General features: G+C 41.7%; 1 protein-coding gene across 1 annotated transcript in view; it reads right to left on the reverse strand.

The window, feature by feature from the left end:
- Positions 1-284: 284 nt before the first annotated feature.
- PCCB (propionyl-CoA carboxylase subunit beta) overlaps positions 285-16,777 on the reverse strand; it is a 95,162-nt gene continuing 78,669 nt past the window's right edge. The window contains exons 11-15 of the mRNA XM_005889896.3: positions 3,439-3,546; positions 3,100-3,200; positions 2,606-2,704; positions 1,583-1,682; positions 285-596 (exon numbers count right to left, since the gene is read on the reverse strand). Coding sequence (XP_005889958.1) covers positions 475-596; positions 1,583-1,682; positions 2,606-2,704; positions 3,100-3,200; positions 3,439-3,546 — 530 coding nt within the window. The 3' untranslated portion in view covers positions 285-474. The remainder of the gene's footprint in view (positions 597-1,582; positions 1,683-2,605; positions 2,705-3,099; positions 3,201-3,438; positions 3,547-16,777) is intronic.

Here is a 16,777-nt window from a genome sequence, read left to right on the forward strand (position 1 = left end):
CTCAACATTTCCTGAAGGAAACAGAAGGACAGTATACATCATTTAAATATTATATCATTTATAATATCATATATCATTTATAACTGAAGCCTACGCAGATAAGTAGTTCACCCTAAAGGCTTATTATCTCACCTTCAGAGAAAAAATTAATTCTTAGGGAAAGAAAGGAAAACAATACACAGATAAGGGTCAGCTCAAAGTGATCACACTATAGTGTTTTCTTTCTAGTTTTCTTCATTTTTCAGATTTCTACCACAAAGAAAAATAAATTTAAGCTCAAAATATATCAGTTAAGATTTTTAATAAAATAAGTTTACAGTAAGGCACAAATGAAATCTTTCTAGGATTTAATAAGCTTAGCCATTTCAAGTGATTAATTGTATTTAGATTCCCAGGTTTCATGATTGCAAAGGCAGGGGCGTATACAAATGGCCAGGCAGTAATTAGCTCCTGGTTTATCTTTGCCTGATTCATTTACAATGGAATATTCGCATGTTTCCTCCAAGGGCGCTGTACCTTCTTGCTGGCCAGGACATCCAGGTCACAGCAGATTCGGGCACGTGTGGAAGAAGGCTGGATGATGTCGTCCACAAACCCTGGGGAAGCACAGGAAAGGAAGCGGATCACCTGCTGCCCACCAACCCCTTACGTGGTGCTCGATGTGGGCACCACCTTCTGGGGCCAACAGTGTGCACAGGGCCCAGGCCGACACAAGAGCGGCTCGGTCCTGCGAACCTCCCCATGACCCCAGGAGCCCCCTGTTCCTCTGGCGGGTCCCAAACTGGCCCAGAAACATTCAGCAAGAAAAGGAAAATGTGACCCCTCTTCCATCCTGTCAAGATGGAAGTGCACTTTTATTTTTTAAAACTCACTACAATCATTCGTCCCATCCTGTGCATAAGTCCGTCTTGCCACTTTACTTTGCCACTCTTCCCATCAGGAAGTGGACTGTACTTCTTCACCTGGCCTTGTAAATTGCCTTGGCCAGTAGAATGTAGCAAGAGTAACACTGCAACTTCCACACCCAGGCCTCAAGGCACCTTCTCTCCCCTCTCACCCTCTTGCTGCTCTCAGGACACCCTGCAGAGCAGCGTGGACTCACCTCCCAAAGAATAAGCAACCCTGTGAAGGAGAGTCCAGCTGACAGCCAGCACCAGCCATGTAAGTAGGGCCACCACGGACTATCCAGCCCCAGCCAGGCAGCTAGATGACATACTTCCATGACTGATGCCAGCAGAACCACTACCCAGCTCAGCCCAGACCAAATGCTGACACTCAGAACTATGAGGGGAAGGTGCAGGGAGGTTATTTTAGACCACTTTGTTTTGAGTAGATTTTTCACAGTACTGGGTAACTGGAACACCACAAACAGAGATTTAGCCACTTCAGCAATGTTTTCTTGACCTGTTACAAAGTGGCCCATACAGGCCCCTCTGCCCTTAAGTGATGACGGCTCATGGTCCAGCCAGCCCTCACTAGTCTCCAGACTCAACAGGAAGGGCAAAGGTAGGCCTTCTGGAGCAAAATAAGCAGCAAGCAATCCAACAACTGAGCCAAGCCGCTCTCCCCACCGCAGGCCCACCTCTCACGGCTGCAGGAAAAGGGTTGGCAAACTTCTCGATGTACTCTGCCTGAGCAGCCTCCACGTTCTCGTGCCCTTTGAAGATGATCTCCACAGCACCCTGTCACGAGAGGAGTTGGTGATCGTCCTGGAGGCCCCCGGAGACCAGGTTAGGCCCCCCTCCTCTCAACACCACTGGGAGTGATTGCAAATATCTCGGTAAACAACGTGTGCTGGAGAGCAGTGGCCACACAGGTGCCTGGAGCGGCCGCCATAACCCCACGGCTGCAACGGATGCTCAGCCACGGCTCCAATGACCTGGTGGCCCAGACCACGGCATCACCTGCCTCCCTAGATTCTGTCCTAACCTCTCCAAGTGCATTTGTCCTTCTCCGAGTCTAAGATATTTGGCCTAGTTTCCACTGTTAAGAGTCAAGGTCCCTGTATCAAGGGAAGCAGAATGCTGTTACACTTTTTCATTATCCTGAGCCCTGAGCACACAACTCAATGGCCAGAGGCAGAGAAACTATAATGCAAATGTAGAAAAATGAGGACTGAGAGAGAAGCCTTCCTGTCAGAACCCCTAAAAGTCAGCTTGGGGAGGTTGGGGCCTGGGAGATACCTGGTTCAACCCCGACAGCTATTTCAAAGCAGGAAAGGAGTGGTGGGTAGACTAAGCAACAGAAGGCACCCTGCCCAGAGTCAGCAGAGTCAGGACTACAGCTCAGCCTCCGGGGGCTGCAGGAGTGGCTCCGGGCCCTCCTGGGAGCTGGGGATGGGGTTGGGGAAACATCCAGTCCTCCAACAACTAGTTCAACTGACTCAGCCCTTTCCCTTCTACTGAACCCCTGAATCCACTCAAGGTGCCTACTACCTGGGTCTGTGCCTGAAGTGAGAGTGCAGGAGGGGGATTGCCAAGGTCCAGACCCCAACTCCCCAGAGGCCTGGCGACCCCAGGGGCCCAGGCCTTTCCCAACACTTCCCAGCTGTGCGGGGAGAGTGGAGTCCCTGGAGCCAGGAGAAGGGAAAGCTGGAGGGTCTTACCTTTGCTCCCATGACTGCAATCTCTGCCGTGGGCCAGGCGTAGTTGGTGTCACCACAGAGGTGCTTGGAGCTCATGACATCATAGGCACCACCGTAGGCCTACAACAGTCCCAAATGCTGAATGTTAGCGCCTGAGTCAACCAGATCACGTCCCTATAAGACCCCAGGAAGCCAAGTGAAATGAGGATAAAAAGCAAGACTGGCCCTCCTGGGCTCCTGAAGGCCCAGGGCTGGGAGGCCCGGGAATACCAGGGCGCAGCCACAGGCCTTTCACAGTTCACAGTCATGGTCTGCCGGCCTTTTCCCACTCCCAGATGAGCAGGGACTTCTCTGCTGGGCGTGTCTGCAGGACCATCCATGCCGAGCCATCCTCAAGAACTTGTTAAGGGGAGTGAGGCGTAGACTCCTTCCAGCACTGCTGACCCTCTTGGCCAGACCCCCAACCCCCAGGCCCCGCCGCTGGGGGTGAGCAGGCTCCAGCCTGAGCTCCTCACCTTCCTGGTGATGACCGTCACTTTGGGCACAGTGGCCTCTGCAAACGCGTACAGCAGCTTGGCGCCGTGGCGGATGATGCCCCCATACTCCTGCGCGGTGCCTATGTCACGGGCAAGTTACTGGATCCCCACAGAGTCTCCCCAGGGCCCACCCCCACTCTCAGCTGTGAGGGCTTCCCCTTCCCCACAGGGCCACCCCCAGCCAGCCCTACCCTCCAGACACCCAGAGGATGGCAACGTCACAAATCCTGAGGGAACTGTACAAGAGGACCTCCAAATAAAGCGGGCGTCTCACTGGGCAAAACCACCTCTCCTGGCCCACCTCCATCAGTGACTCACCAGGCAGGAAGCCGGGGACATCCACAAAAGTGATGAGGGGAATGTTGAACGAGTCACAGAATCGGACGAAACGAGCCCCTTTCACAGAAGAATTAATGTCCAAGCAGCCTAGAAAGAGAGAGACCAGTCCAAGCCCCACCCAAACTGGGCAACCATTCAGAGCTGGTTTCCACAGGGGTACCAAAGTTTCATCATCAGAGAAACTAAAGGAGAGCTTCATACTCCAGGAAAAACAGGGGAGACAGGAGAATCCCCCTGGCACTGGCCAGAGGACCCAGCGGTGGCTCAGCCCCGGGGGCTGGCACCACACCCCAGCACAGACATCCTGTCTTTGTCTGGTGAACTGAAGGGCAGCTGTCACCTGAGGCACAGCCCACCTCACCCCTGGAGCCGCAGTGGGAGGCCTCATCCCAGGGCTGGTCTTCTAGAGTCTGTGTAGTTGGAATTGGATTCTGCCTCCATCAACCACAGCCATGTGTTTGGGGAAATTACTTCCTGAGCCTGAGACTCCCCACCTGAAAAGGAGAGATGTTACTACCCCTATTATGGAGGTGGTGGGTTAGTCGTAAGTTGTGTCCAACTCTTGCGACCTCATGGACTATAGCTAGCCAGGCTCTGTTCATGGAATTCTCCAGGCAAGAGCCCTGGAGCGGGTTGCCATTTGCTTCTCCAGGGATCGAACCGGGGTCTCCCGCATTGCAGGCAGATTCTTTACCAACTGAGCCAGCAGGGAAGCCCTACCATAGTTTAAAGATTAAAGGAGATGGTTATCGGTAAAATGGCACAGAATAGAATAAGAGCTCAATTCCTAGTAAATCCTCTCACCCAGAACAGTCTGCAGAGTGCTCTATGAGGTCAGCATTATCCTGATACCAAAACTTCTTGTTTTGGGACAAGAAAATGCAGAGCAAAATCCCTCATGAACACAGATGCAGCGAGTCCTGAGATAGTATAAAAACACTGGCAAGTGCAGTTTAACCCAAGAATCCAGAGTTGATCTAATGTGTGAAAAGCAGTGAACTTACTAAAGGAAAAAAACAATATGGTCATCACAACAGACATAAACATCTGAGAAAATCCAATATTCATAATTAAAAACTAGCACTAAACTATGAGTGCAATGGAACGTCTACTATCTGATAAAGAATGTCCGTAAAAAACTTAAGTACTCCTGGATCAGAAGAATATATAAATCCCCAAACTGAACTATGCCAGTGCTGTCCAAGAGAACCTCCTATGATGATGAAAATGTTCTCTGGCTCTGTTATTTGTTGACATAGTAACCACTAGACACATGTGGCTACTGAACACCTGAGATACGACTAAGGAAAGTGAGAGACTAAGCTCCTAATCGTATTGAATCTTAATTACTTATACTATTTTATTATTTCAGATTTAAAGCTTAATAGCTAGGCTAGCATAGCTGGACAAATTTGCATTTTCAAGCAATTCCTATCAAAATCATAGGAAATGCCTTTGTAGAAACTGATAAGCAGATTCTAAAATTCATATGGTAATACAAAGAAGATAGACTAGTCAATGGTATTTTTTTAAAATAGCAGTATCAGAAGACTTCTTCTAGCTGACCTGAAAACTCACAAAAGCAGGGTTTCTCCACCTTGGCACTACCAACATTTCAGACGGAATAATTCTTTGCTATGGGGGTTTGACTTCTGCATGTAGAATGTTTAGTCACCATCTCTGGGTTAGACACACTAGACGTCAGGAGCCCCCCTCCACCCCTCACTCCCACTGGGACAATCAAAATTGTTTCCAATATAGCCACATGATCCCAGTACATTGAAACTGTTCCTAGTTGAGAACCACCAAGAACTATAAAGCTTCAGAAATCAAGACAAGATGGCAGAGGCATAAAGGTGGGCAAAACCAGCAACAAAACAGGACAGATGGAGAAGAAATAGACCCAGAGGACTGATTTCAGACCACACACCAAAACAATGTGGAAAGCAAGTCTTCTTAACAAACGGTAATACTGTTTCACTCCATACTCTACACACGAAAATCAACCAAAATGGATCAGAGAGCTTAACATAACCCACGACCACAAAGCTCCGAGAAGGTGACTTGGACTGTCTTCGAAACCTTGCAGTAGGCAAAGATTTCCCGGACAGGACACAAAAAGCTCTAATCAGAAGTCAAACACTGATAAAAAGGATTTTACCACTTTTTAAAAATAATGTGAGTCAAAAGACTTAAATAAATAAACAAGTCATAGACCATGAAAAAAATATTTAAAATACACAAATCTGACAAAGGGTTCACATCAGAATATGTAAAGAACCTTAAAAATTAGCAATAAAAAGACAACTCAAAAAATAACAACAATAGGCAAAGCTTCCCTCTTGCTAAATGCGTTTTCTGAGATGACAGAATGTTCTGTATCTTATTTTGGATGCATTACAGGTTCAGAGTTTCCCCCTGGGTGGGGAGGATCCCTGGAGGAGGGCATGGCAACCCACTCTAGTTTTCTTGCCTGCAGAATCCCATGGAGCCTACGGTCCATAGGGTCACAAAGATATGACTGAAGTGATTTAGTACACATCAATTGTCAACCTGCCAAAACCCACCCAAATGAGCATGTAAAAGCTGTGCATTTTATGGTCTGTAAATTATAACTCAGTGAAAAAAAAATGTTTTAAATCTCCCCTCTTCCCTCTCTATCCAAATCTATGTTAATAAAGAATGTGAATGATGAGTCCTGGGATGAAGACAACTCTAAGAAACCACAAGATGGAAAAGAGGTCAGAATAAAAATCAAAAGGAAGAAAAATATGAGCAATGACAACCAAAACAAGATAAAATCACTGGGGAATTGAAAATAGTCAGAAATGGAAAACCTGTGACCCTGAGCCAAGAGTGGGCCCTAGGTCCAAGAGCTTGGCTTCCTCACCATAGTCCAAGCCTGTCAGAGCATCTGGCACCCAGGGAGTCCAATGAGCCCTGGCGAATTCTACAAGGAAGAAACAAGAACCGGTGCCAAGGGGGAGGAGAGAAAGGGGAGAGGAGTGCGAGCTTGGGATTAGCAGATGCAAACCAGTATACAAAAAATGGATAAACAAGAAGGTCCTACTATATAGCATGGGGAACTATATTCAATACCCCATGGTTTATCATGAATATGAAAAAGTATATATACATTAATATATGTATAACTGAATCACTTTTTTTGTACAGCGGAAGTTAACACAACATTGTAAATCAACTACATCAATAAAAAAGGAACATAAATGAAAGCCATGACAGAGGCCTCCTCTGTGAGCCTCTGACACTTTAGGACTCACCATAAATATCACAAAGAAAATTACAAAGTCAGAAGGAGGGAAGCTGAAGAACCACAATGGAACCAAGTATTCAGACCCCAATCAGGGCTCAGGAAGGCCCTGGGATAGAAGTCTAGGTATTTGAAGATAAAGTTTCCAGAATAAGCCAAGCAGTTTCTTCAAAAGTGAGCCTGTGAGAGTGTGCCTGTACCGGAGGGTACCAGAACCTGCAGACATGCTCTCGGGACAAGAAATCTCTTTGTGCAGACACAGGAAATCATGTGAAGCCCACGCCAGGGACAGACACAGTGAGGAGGAGGAACTCGAGAATATGTGAACAGATGAGAACTTACCACAGAAACAAAATGCACATTCAGCATGTGTAAACACAATTTCTAAACACAAAACGGTGGGACAGACAGCACCTAGCTCCTATCCTCAAAGAGAAGCAGCAAAAAACAAGCAGAAACAGTCAGAACTAACTTTGTCAAAATTCTGAAACAGGCAAGTTAACTAAGCAAAAGCTGAAATGGGAAAAAAGGCAATTTAGAAACTGCAGAAAAGCTTTGTGGCATTTTGAATTACACTTGCCCCACATTCTCCCTGGTTCTAGAGGAAGGAAAGACCTCAGACACAAACCACCATGTAAGTCTGTTCTACCTTGTGTGAGGGTGCCCTGAAAGATGACGCAAGCCTTTCATCTCTGTACCTAACTCAGAACTCACCCAGACCACAAAAGGAGCAGCCAACGCTCACTGTGAGGAAAAAGAACCGCCGACAGTCATCTGGGGCAAGAGATTACAGTTGATATCATCTAAGGCCAGGGAGGAAAAAAAACAGGCAGAGTGGGGGTTTGGCGGGGGTGGGGCAGAATTTGGACATTCAAGAGCAACTGTATATACAAGGAACTTCAGAAAGAGGCAGATATGCCTAGGGCGAGATGTATGCTTGGAAAAGATCTGAGAAGGGAAATTAGAAAGTACCTTGAATAGATCAGTGAAACAAAACAGAGAGCCCAGAAATAAACCCACAGAGCTAAGGGCAATTAATCTTCGACAAAGAAGGCAATAGTGTACAATGGGAAAAAACAGTCTTTCAGCAAGTGGTGTTAAGAAAGTTGGGCAGCAACATGTAAACCACCCTCTGAGCATACTCAAAAAGAAATTCAAAATGGCCGAAAAACTTAAATGTCAGACAAGACACTGTAAAACTCCAAGAACAGTACACTGGCAAAACATTCTGACATAAATCGTACCAATGTTTTCATAAGTCAGTCTCTCATAGCAACAGAAATAAAAGCAAAAATAAACATATGAGATCAACCAAGCATATAAGCTTTCAAACAGCAAAGAAATCCATAAACAAAATGAAAAAGAGAAACTTCCAACTGAGAGAAGATATTTGCAAATGATGCAACCAGCAAAGGCTTAATTTCCAAAATATATAAACAGCTTTTACAATTCAATAACAAAAAAGCAAATAACCAACCAAAAAATGGTCAGAAGGCCTAAACAGACATTTCTCCAAAGAAGACACACTGATGGCCAACAGACACATGAAAATATGCTCATCACTGCTAATTATTAAATAAATGTAAATCAAAACTACAATGAGGTACCACCTCACACCAGTCAGAATGACCACATTAAAAAGCCTAGAAATAATAAACGCTGGAGAGAGAGCAGAAAAAAGAGAATCTTCTTACACTGTTGGTGGGAATGTAAATGAGTGCAGTTCAATGCAAAACATTATGGAGGTTCCTCAAAAAACTAAAAATAGAGGTGGAGTATGACACAGCAATCTCACTCCTAGGCATATACCCAGAGAAACTATACTTCGAAAAGACGCCTGCATCCCTATTGTTCATAACAGCACTATCTACAACAGCCAAGACACGGAAAGAACCTACATGTCCAGTGACAGAATGATGTTGTGTGGTGTATACACACACACAATGAAATATTACTCAGCCATAAAAAAGAATGAAATAATTCCATGTGCAGCAACATGGATAGACTAAGGGATTTTCACATTAAGTGAAGTAAGTCAGAAACAGAAAGATAAATACCATATATCACTTATATGTGGAATACAGAATATGACACAGATGAACACATGCACGAAACAGAAACAGACAGAGGACAAACACACTTATGGTGGCCAAGGGGGAGGGTGTACGGGGAAGTCAAATTAGGAGTGCGGCTATTAGCAGGTACAATCTATTATATAGACAGTGGATAAACAACAAGGTCCTACTGTACAGCACAGGGGAAAATATTCAACACCCTGTGATAAATCAGAATGCAACTGACTATGCAGTATAGCAGAAATTAACACAAAACTGTAAATCAACTGCAGTTCAGTTCAGTCGCTCAGTCGTGTCCAACTCTTTGTGACCCCATGAACTGCAGCACGCCAGGCCTCCCTGTCCATCACCAACTCCCGGAGTTCACCCAAACTCATGTCCATTGAGTCGGTGATACCATCTAACTATATTTGAATAAAATTTTTCTAAAAAAGAAAATACCTTGAGATGAATGAAAAGGAAATCATAACATTACAAAACAAAAGACCTGAGAGGATCTTAAGCTTTAACCTTGGGCTGACCCCTAAGCTCTGTTTAAGTCTAGCCAAGTGTTGAAAGAAAGCCTCAATACAGAGCCAAATTGCAAAGATTAAGAGAGATGTTTTCTTATCTATTTTGGCACCTCAGTCAAAAATAGTAGTTGGATACTAGCTATGGAAGAGAACAAGGAATACAGCCTCTGCAAAAACAGTTAGGAAAAGTCACTAGACAAATGGACTACTACAGCATTCAACAATCAAAAAACAACAAACTCTGGAAAAGGGGGAGAATATGATTCCAGAGTTTAACACATTATAATATTCAAGTGTTCCATTTTCAACAATAAAAAAAAAAGCATACAGAGAAACAGGAAAGTAGAACCATTCAAATGAACAAAATAAATATAAACAATCATCCTTAAGGAAGCCCAGACAATAAATTTGCTAAACAAAGATTTTAAAACAACTGTTTTAAATATGCTCACGGAGGTAAAGAAAAACATGAAGAAATAAACAACAAACAAACAGAAAACAGGAAAAAAATGCATGGGCAAAATGAGAATATCGATGGAGAAACAAATTATAAAAAGGAACCAAACAAATTCTATTACTAAAAAGTACAATAACGGAAACGAAAATATCGCTACAGGGGTTCAACAGAACTGAGAAGACGGGAAGAAGGATGAGGAATCCTGAAAATACCAAAACTTAAATTATCCAATCAAAGGAACAAAAAGAAAAGAAAAACAGAAGTGATTAGAGACTAACGGACTATGAATATCATGAAGTAAACCAATATATACAGCAAGTCAGGACCATAAGAAGGATAGAGGAGAAACAGGTAGAGACATTGTTTGAAGAAATAATATCCAAAAAACTTCTCGAATTTGGCACAAGATGTGAAGAAACAAAACCAAGAAACTGTAAGCCTAAGTAGAATAAACTCACACATATCCACACTGAGACACATTATAGTCAAACTATTTAAAGAAAAAGAATCCTGCAAGTAGCAAAAGTAAGTGATTAATCACATACAAAGAATCATCAATAAGATTACAAATTGATTTCTCAGCAGAAACCATGGAGGCCAGAAGACAATGGGATACATATCTAAAGTGCTGAGAGTTCTATTTTTTTATTTATTTTTTTATTGAAGGATACTTTACAGAATTGTGTTGTTTTCTGTCAAACCTCAACATGAATCAGCCATAGGTATACCTATGTCCCCTCCCTCTTGAACCTCCTTCCCATCTCCCTCCCCATCCCACCCCTCTAGGTTGATAACAGGTCCCTGTTTGAGTTTCCTGAAACATAACAGCAAATTCCCACTGGCTGTCTATTTTACATGTGGTAATGTAATTTTCCATGTTACTCTCTCCACACATCTCACACTCTCCTCCCCTCTCCCCATGTCCATAAGTCTACTCTCTGTGTCTGTTTCTGTACCGCTGCCCTGTAGATAAGTTCTTCAGTACCATTTTCCTAGATTCCGTATATATGCGTTAGAATATGACATTTACCTTTCTCTTTCTGACTCACTTCACTTTGTATAATAGGTTCTAGGTTCATCCACCTCATCAGAACTGACTCAAATGCTTTCCTTTTTATGGCTGAGTAATATTCCATCGTGTATATGTACTACAACTCCTTTATCCATTCATCTGTCGATGGACATCTAGGTTGCTTCCATGTTCTAGCTATTGTAAATACTGCTGCAATGAACAGTGGGATACATGTGCCTTTTTCAATTTTGGTTTCCTCAGGGTAGATGCCTAGGAGTGGGATTGCTGGGTCATATGGTGGTTTTATTCCTAGTTTCTTAAGGAATCTCCATACCGTCTTCCATAATGGCTGTATCCATTTACATTCCTACCAACAGTGCAAGGGTGTTCCCTTTTCTCCACACCGTCTCCAGCACTTATTGTTTGTAGACTTTTTGATGATGGCCATTCTGACCAGTGTGAGGCGATATCCCATTATAGTTTTGATTTGCATTTCTCTACTAAAGAGCGATGCTGAGCATCTCTTCATGTGTTTGTTAGCCATCAGTATGTCTTCTTAGGAGAAATTTCTATTTAGGTCTTTTCCCCACTTTTTGATTGGGTTGTTTGCTTTTCTGGCACTGAGTTCTATGAGCTGCATGTATATTTTGGAAATTCATCCTTTGTCATTGTTTCATTCACTATTATTTTCTCCCATTCTTAAGGCTGTCTTTTCACCAGGCTTAGTTCCCTCTGCTGTGCAAAAGCTTTTAAGTTTAATCAGGTCCCACCTGCTTACTTTTGTTTTTATTTCCATTACTCTAGGAGGTGGGTCATAGAGGATATTGCTTTGATTTATGTCATCATGTGTTCTGCCTATGTTTTCCTCTAAGAGTTTTATAATTTCTGGTCTTACCTTTAGGTCTTTAATCCATTTTGAGTTTTTCTTTGTGTATGGTGTTAGGAAGTGTTCTAATTTCATTCTTTTACACATAGCTGTCCAGTTTTCCCAGCACCATTTATTGAAGAGGCTGTCTTTTCTCCATTGTATATTCTTGCCTTCTTTGTCAAAAAATAAGGTACCCATAGGTGCATGGGTTTATTTCTGGGCTTTCTATCTTGTTCCATTGGTCTATATTTCTGTATTTGTGCTAGTAGCATACTGTCTTGATGACTGTAGCTTTCTAGTATAATCTGAAGTCAGGAAGGTTGATTCCTCCAGCTTCATTCTTCTTTCTCAAGACTGCCTTGGCTATTCAGGGGCTTTTGTGTTTCCATATGAATTGTGAAATTTTTTGTTCTAGTTCTGTGAAAAATGCCATTGGTGATTTGATAGGGATTACATTGAATCTGTAGATTGCCTTTGGTAGTATAGCCAGTTTCACAATATTGATTCTTCCTACCCAGGAACATGGAATATCTCCCCATCTGTTTATGTCGTCTTTGATTGCTTCCTTCAGTGTCTTTCAATTTTCTGTGGACAGTTCTTTTGTCTCCTTAGGTAAGTTTATTCCTAGATATTTAATTCTTTTTGTTAAGGATTGATTCCTTAATTTCTCGTTCTGATTTCTCATTGTTAGTATATAGAAATGAAAATGATTTCTGTGTATTGATTTTGTATCCTGCATTTTGCTAAATTCACTGATTAGCTCTAGTAACTTTCTGATACTATCTTTAGGGTTTTCTATGTACAGTATCATGTCATCTGCATACCATGAGCACGTTATTTCTTCTTTTCCCATCTGGATTCCTTTTACTTCTTTTTTTTCTCTGATTGCTGTGGCCAAGACTTCCAGAACTATGTTGAATAACAGTAGTGAAAGTGGACACCCTTGTCTTGTTCTATTCTTAAGGGGACTGCTTTCAGTTGTTCACCATTGAGAATAATGTTTGCTGCAGGTTTCTCATATTTGGCCTCTACTATGTTGAGGTAAGTTCCTTCTATGCCCATTTTTTGAAGAGTTTTAATCATAAATGGGTGCTGAATTTTGTCAAAGACTTTTCTCCATCTATTGAGATTATCATATGGTTTTTATCTCTCAATTTGTTAATATGGCATATCAATTTGATTGATTGGCATATATTGAAGAATCTTTACATTCCTGGAATAAACCCAACTTGATCATGGTCTATGAGCTTTTCAATGTGTTGCTGAATTCTGTTTGCTAAAATTCTGTTGAGGATTTCTGCATCTATGTTCTTCAGTGATATTGGCCTGTAGCTTTCTTTTTTGGCTTGTCTTTGTTTTTGGTATCATGGTAATGATGGCCTCATAGAGTGAGTTTGGAAGTGTTCCTTCCTCTGCGATTTTTTGAAAGATTTTGGAAGGATAGGCATTAGCTCTTATCTAAATGTTCTATAGAATTCTCCTGTGAAGGAAGCCATCTGGTCCTGGGCTTTTGTTTTAGGGGAGATTTTTGGTCACAGCTTCAATTTCAGTGCTTGTAACTGGGTTGTTCATAATTTCTATTTCTTCCTGGTTCAGTCTCAGAGGACTGAACTTTTCTAAGAATCTGTCCATTTCTTCCAGATTATCCATTTTATTCCCATATAGTTGTTCATAATAGTCTCTTATAATCCTTTGTATTTCTGCACTGTCTGTTGGAACCTCTCCTTTTTCTAATTCTGTTGATTTGATTCTTCTCTCTTTTTTTCTTCATGAATCTGGCTAAAGGTTTGTCACTTTTATTTATCTTAAAGAATGAGCTTTTAGTTTTATTAATCTTTACTATTGTTTCTTTTTCATTTATTTCTGCTAGGATCTTTATGATTTCTTTCCTTCTACTAATTTTGAGGATTTTTTTGTTCTTCTTTTTCCAGTTGTTTTAGGTGTAAAGTTCGGTTGTCTATTCAATGTTTTTCTTGTTTCTTGAGGTAGGATTGTATTGCTATAAACTTCTCTCTTAGAACTGCTTTTGGTACATCCCATAGGTTTTGAGTTGTCGTGTTTTCATTGTTATTTGTTTCTAGAAACTTTTTGATTTCCCTTTTGATTTCTTCAGTAACCTGTTGATTATTTACAAACGTGTTGCTTAATCTCTCCAGGTGCTTGTATTTCTTACAGTTTTTCTCTTGTAATTGATATCTAGTCTCATAGCATTATGGTCGGAGAAGATGCTTGATACCATTTCAATTTTCTTAAATTTACTGAGGTTTGATTTGTGATTCAAGATGTGGTCCATCCTGGAGAATGTTCCATGTGCATTTGAGAAGAAGGTGTATTCTTCTGCATTTGGATGGAATGTCCTGCAGATATCCATCTCATCTAATGTATCATTTAAGACTTGTATTTCCTTATTAATTTTCTGTTTTGATGATCTGTCCATTGGTGTGAGTAGGGTGTTAAAGTCTCCTACTATTATTGTGTTACTGTCCATTTCTCCTTTTATGTCTGTTAGTGTTTGTCTTATGTATTGAGGTGCTCCTGTGTTGGGTGCATAAATATTTATAATTGTTATGTCTTCCTCTTGGATTGATCCCTTGATCATAATGTAGTTCATAATGTAGTGTCCTTTCTTATCTCTTGTAATATTCTTTACTTTAAGGTCTATTTGTCGGATATGAGGACTGCTACTTCAGCAGGAGATCCAACCAGTCCATTCTAAAGGAGATCAATCCTGGGTGTTCATTGGAAGGAATGATACTAAAGCTGAAACTCCAGTACTTTGGCCACCTCATGTGAAGAGTTGACCCATTGGAAAAGACTCTGATGCTGGGAGGGATTGGGGGCAGGAGGAGAAGGGGACAACAGAAGATGAGATGGCTCGATGGCATCACCGACTCAATGGACGTGAGTCTGAGTGAACTCCGGGAGTTGGTGATGGATAGGAGACCTGGCATGCTGCGATTCATGGGGTCGCAAAGAGTGGGACATCACTGAGCAACTGAACTGAACTGACTCCAGCTTTCTTTTCCTTCCTATTGGCATGGACTATATTTTTCCATCCTCTCACTTTCAGTCTGTATGTGTCTTTATGTCTGAAGTGGGTTTCTTGTAGACAGCATATATATGGGTCTTGTTTTTGTATCCATTTAGCCAGTCTGTGTCTTTTGGTTGAAGCATTTAATCCATTTACATTTAAAGTAACTACTGATATATATGTTCCTATTGCCATTTCTTAATTATTTGGGGTTGATTTTTGTAGATTTTTTTTCTTCTCTTGTATTTCTTGGCTATGTAAGTCCCTTTAACATGTGTCGTAAAGCTGGTTTGGTCATACTGAATTCTCTTAATTTTTGCTGTCTAAAAAGCTTTTGATTTCTCCATCAATTTTGAATGAGACCCTTGCAGGGTACAATAATCTTGGTTGTAGATTTTTTCCTTTCAGTACTTTAAATATATGCTGCCACTCCATTCTGGCCTGCAGAATTTCTGCTGAAAGAGCTGTTTAGTGTATAGGGTTTCCCTTGTGTGTTACTTGCTGCTTCTCCCTTGCTGCTTTTAATATTCTTTCTTTGTGTTTAGTCTTTGTTAGCTTGATTAGTATGTGTCTTGGCATGTTTTTCCTTGGGTTTATCCTGTATGGGACTCTTTGCACCTCTTGGACTTGATTAACTATTGCCTTTTCCTTGTTGGGGAAATTTTCAATGATAATGTCTTCAAAAATTTTCCCATACCCTTTCTTTTTCTCTTCTTCTTCTGGGACCCCTATCATTTGAATGTTGGTGTGTCTGATATTGTCCCAAAGGTCTCTGATACAATCCTCAGTTCTTTTCTTTTTTTTTTACTTTATTCTGCTGTACAGAAGTTATTTCCACCATTTTATCTTCCAGCTCACTGATTTGTTCTTCTACTTCAGATATTCTGCTATTGATTTATTCTAAAGTGTTTTTAATTTCAGTAATTGTGTTGTCTGCCTCTGTATATTTATTCTTTAATTCTTCTAGGTCTTTGTTAATTGATTCTTGCATTTTCTCTATTTGTTTTTCAAGGCTTTTAATCATCTTTATTATTCTGAATTCTTTTTCAGGTGGTTTGCCTATTTCCTCTTCATTCATTTGGACTTCTGCGTTTCTAGTCTGTTCCTTCATTTGTGTAGTATCCCTCTGCCTTTTCATTATTCTTTTTTTAACTTATTGTGTTTGAGGTTTCCTTTTCCCAGGCTTCAAGGTTGAATTCTTTCTTCCTTTTGGTTTCTGCCCTCCTAAGTTTGGACCAGTGGTTTGTGTAAGCTTTGTATAGGTGGGATTTGTGCTGAGTTTTTATTTGTTTGTTTGTTTTTCCTCTGATGGGCAAAGCTGAGTGATATTTTTATTTTGCTTGTTGTTTAGATGAGGCATCCTGCACAGGGGGCTACTGGTTGTTGGGTGATGCTGGGTCTTGTATTCAAGTGGTTTCCTTTGAGTGAGTCACACTATTTGATACTCCCTAGGGTTAGTTCTCTGGTAGTCCATGGTCTTGGAGTCAATGCTTCCACTCTAAAGACTCAGGGCTTGATCTTGTGCTGGAGGCTGAAAGTCTGTGATCAAGGTACCTGGCATGGTCAGGTGAAGAAACTCTTCCAAGCCACAGACTCATCAAAGGATTCTCCCCTCTCTGAAGCCAGGTCCTGGAGGGATACCCCAGTGTGTGCAGCAGAAAGACTGCTAGGTAGAATGTGGTGGCAGTCTTTGCTCCCCCTATTTTTTTTAATGGTAATTTTATTTTTTAGTTTTTGAGAACCCTCCATACTGTTTTGCATACTGGCTGTACCAATATACATTCCCACTAATAGTATACAAGGGCTCCTTTTTCTACACATCTTTGCCAACATTTATTTGTGTTAATTTTGATGATAGCTATTCTGACAGGGAAATAGATGGGGAAACAGTGTCAGACTTTAATTTTTTGGGGCTCCAAAATCACTGTAGATGGTATCTGCAGCCAGGAAATTAAAAGACGCTTACTCCTTGGAAGGAAAGTTATGACAAACCTAGATAGTCTCTGCATATTCAAAAGCAGAGGCATTACTTTGCCAACAAAGGTCCGTCTAGTCAAGGCTATGGTTTTTCCAGTGGTCATGTATGGATGCG

This window comes from Bos mutus, chromosome 1 (genome assembly GCF_027580195.1).
Source record: "Bos mutus isolate GX-2022 chromosome 1, NWIPB_WYAK_1.1, whole genome shotgun sequence".
NCBI lineage: Eukaryota > Metazoa > Chordata > Mammalia > Artiodactyla > Bovidae > Bos > Bos mutus.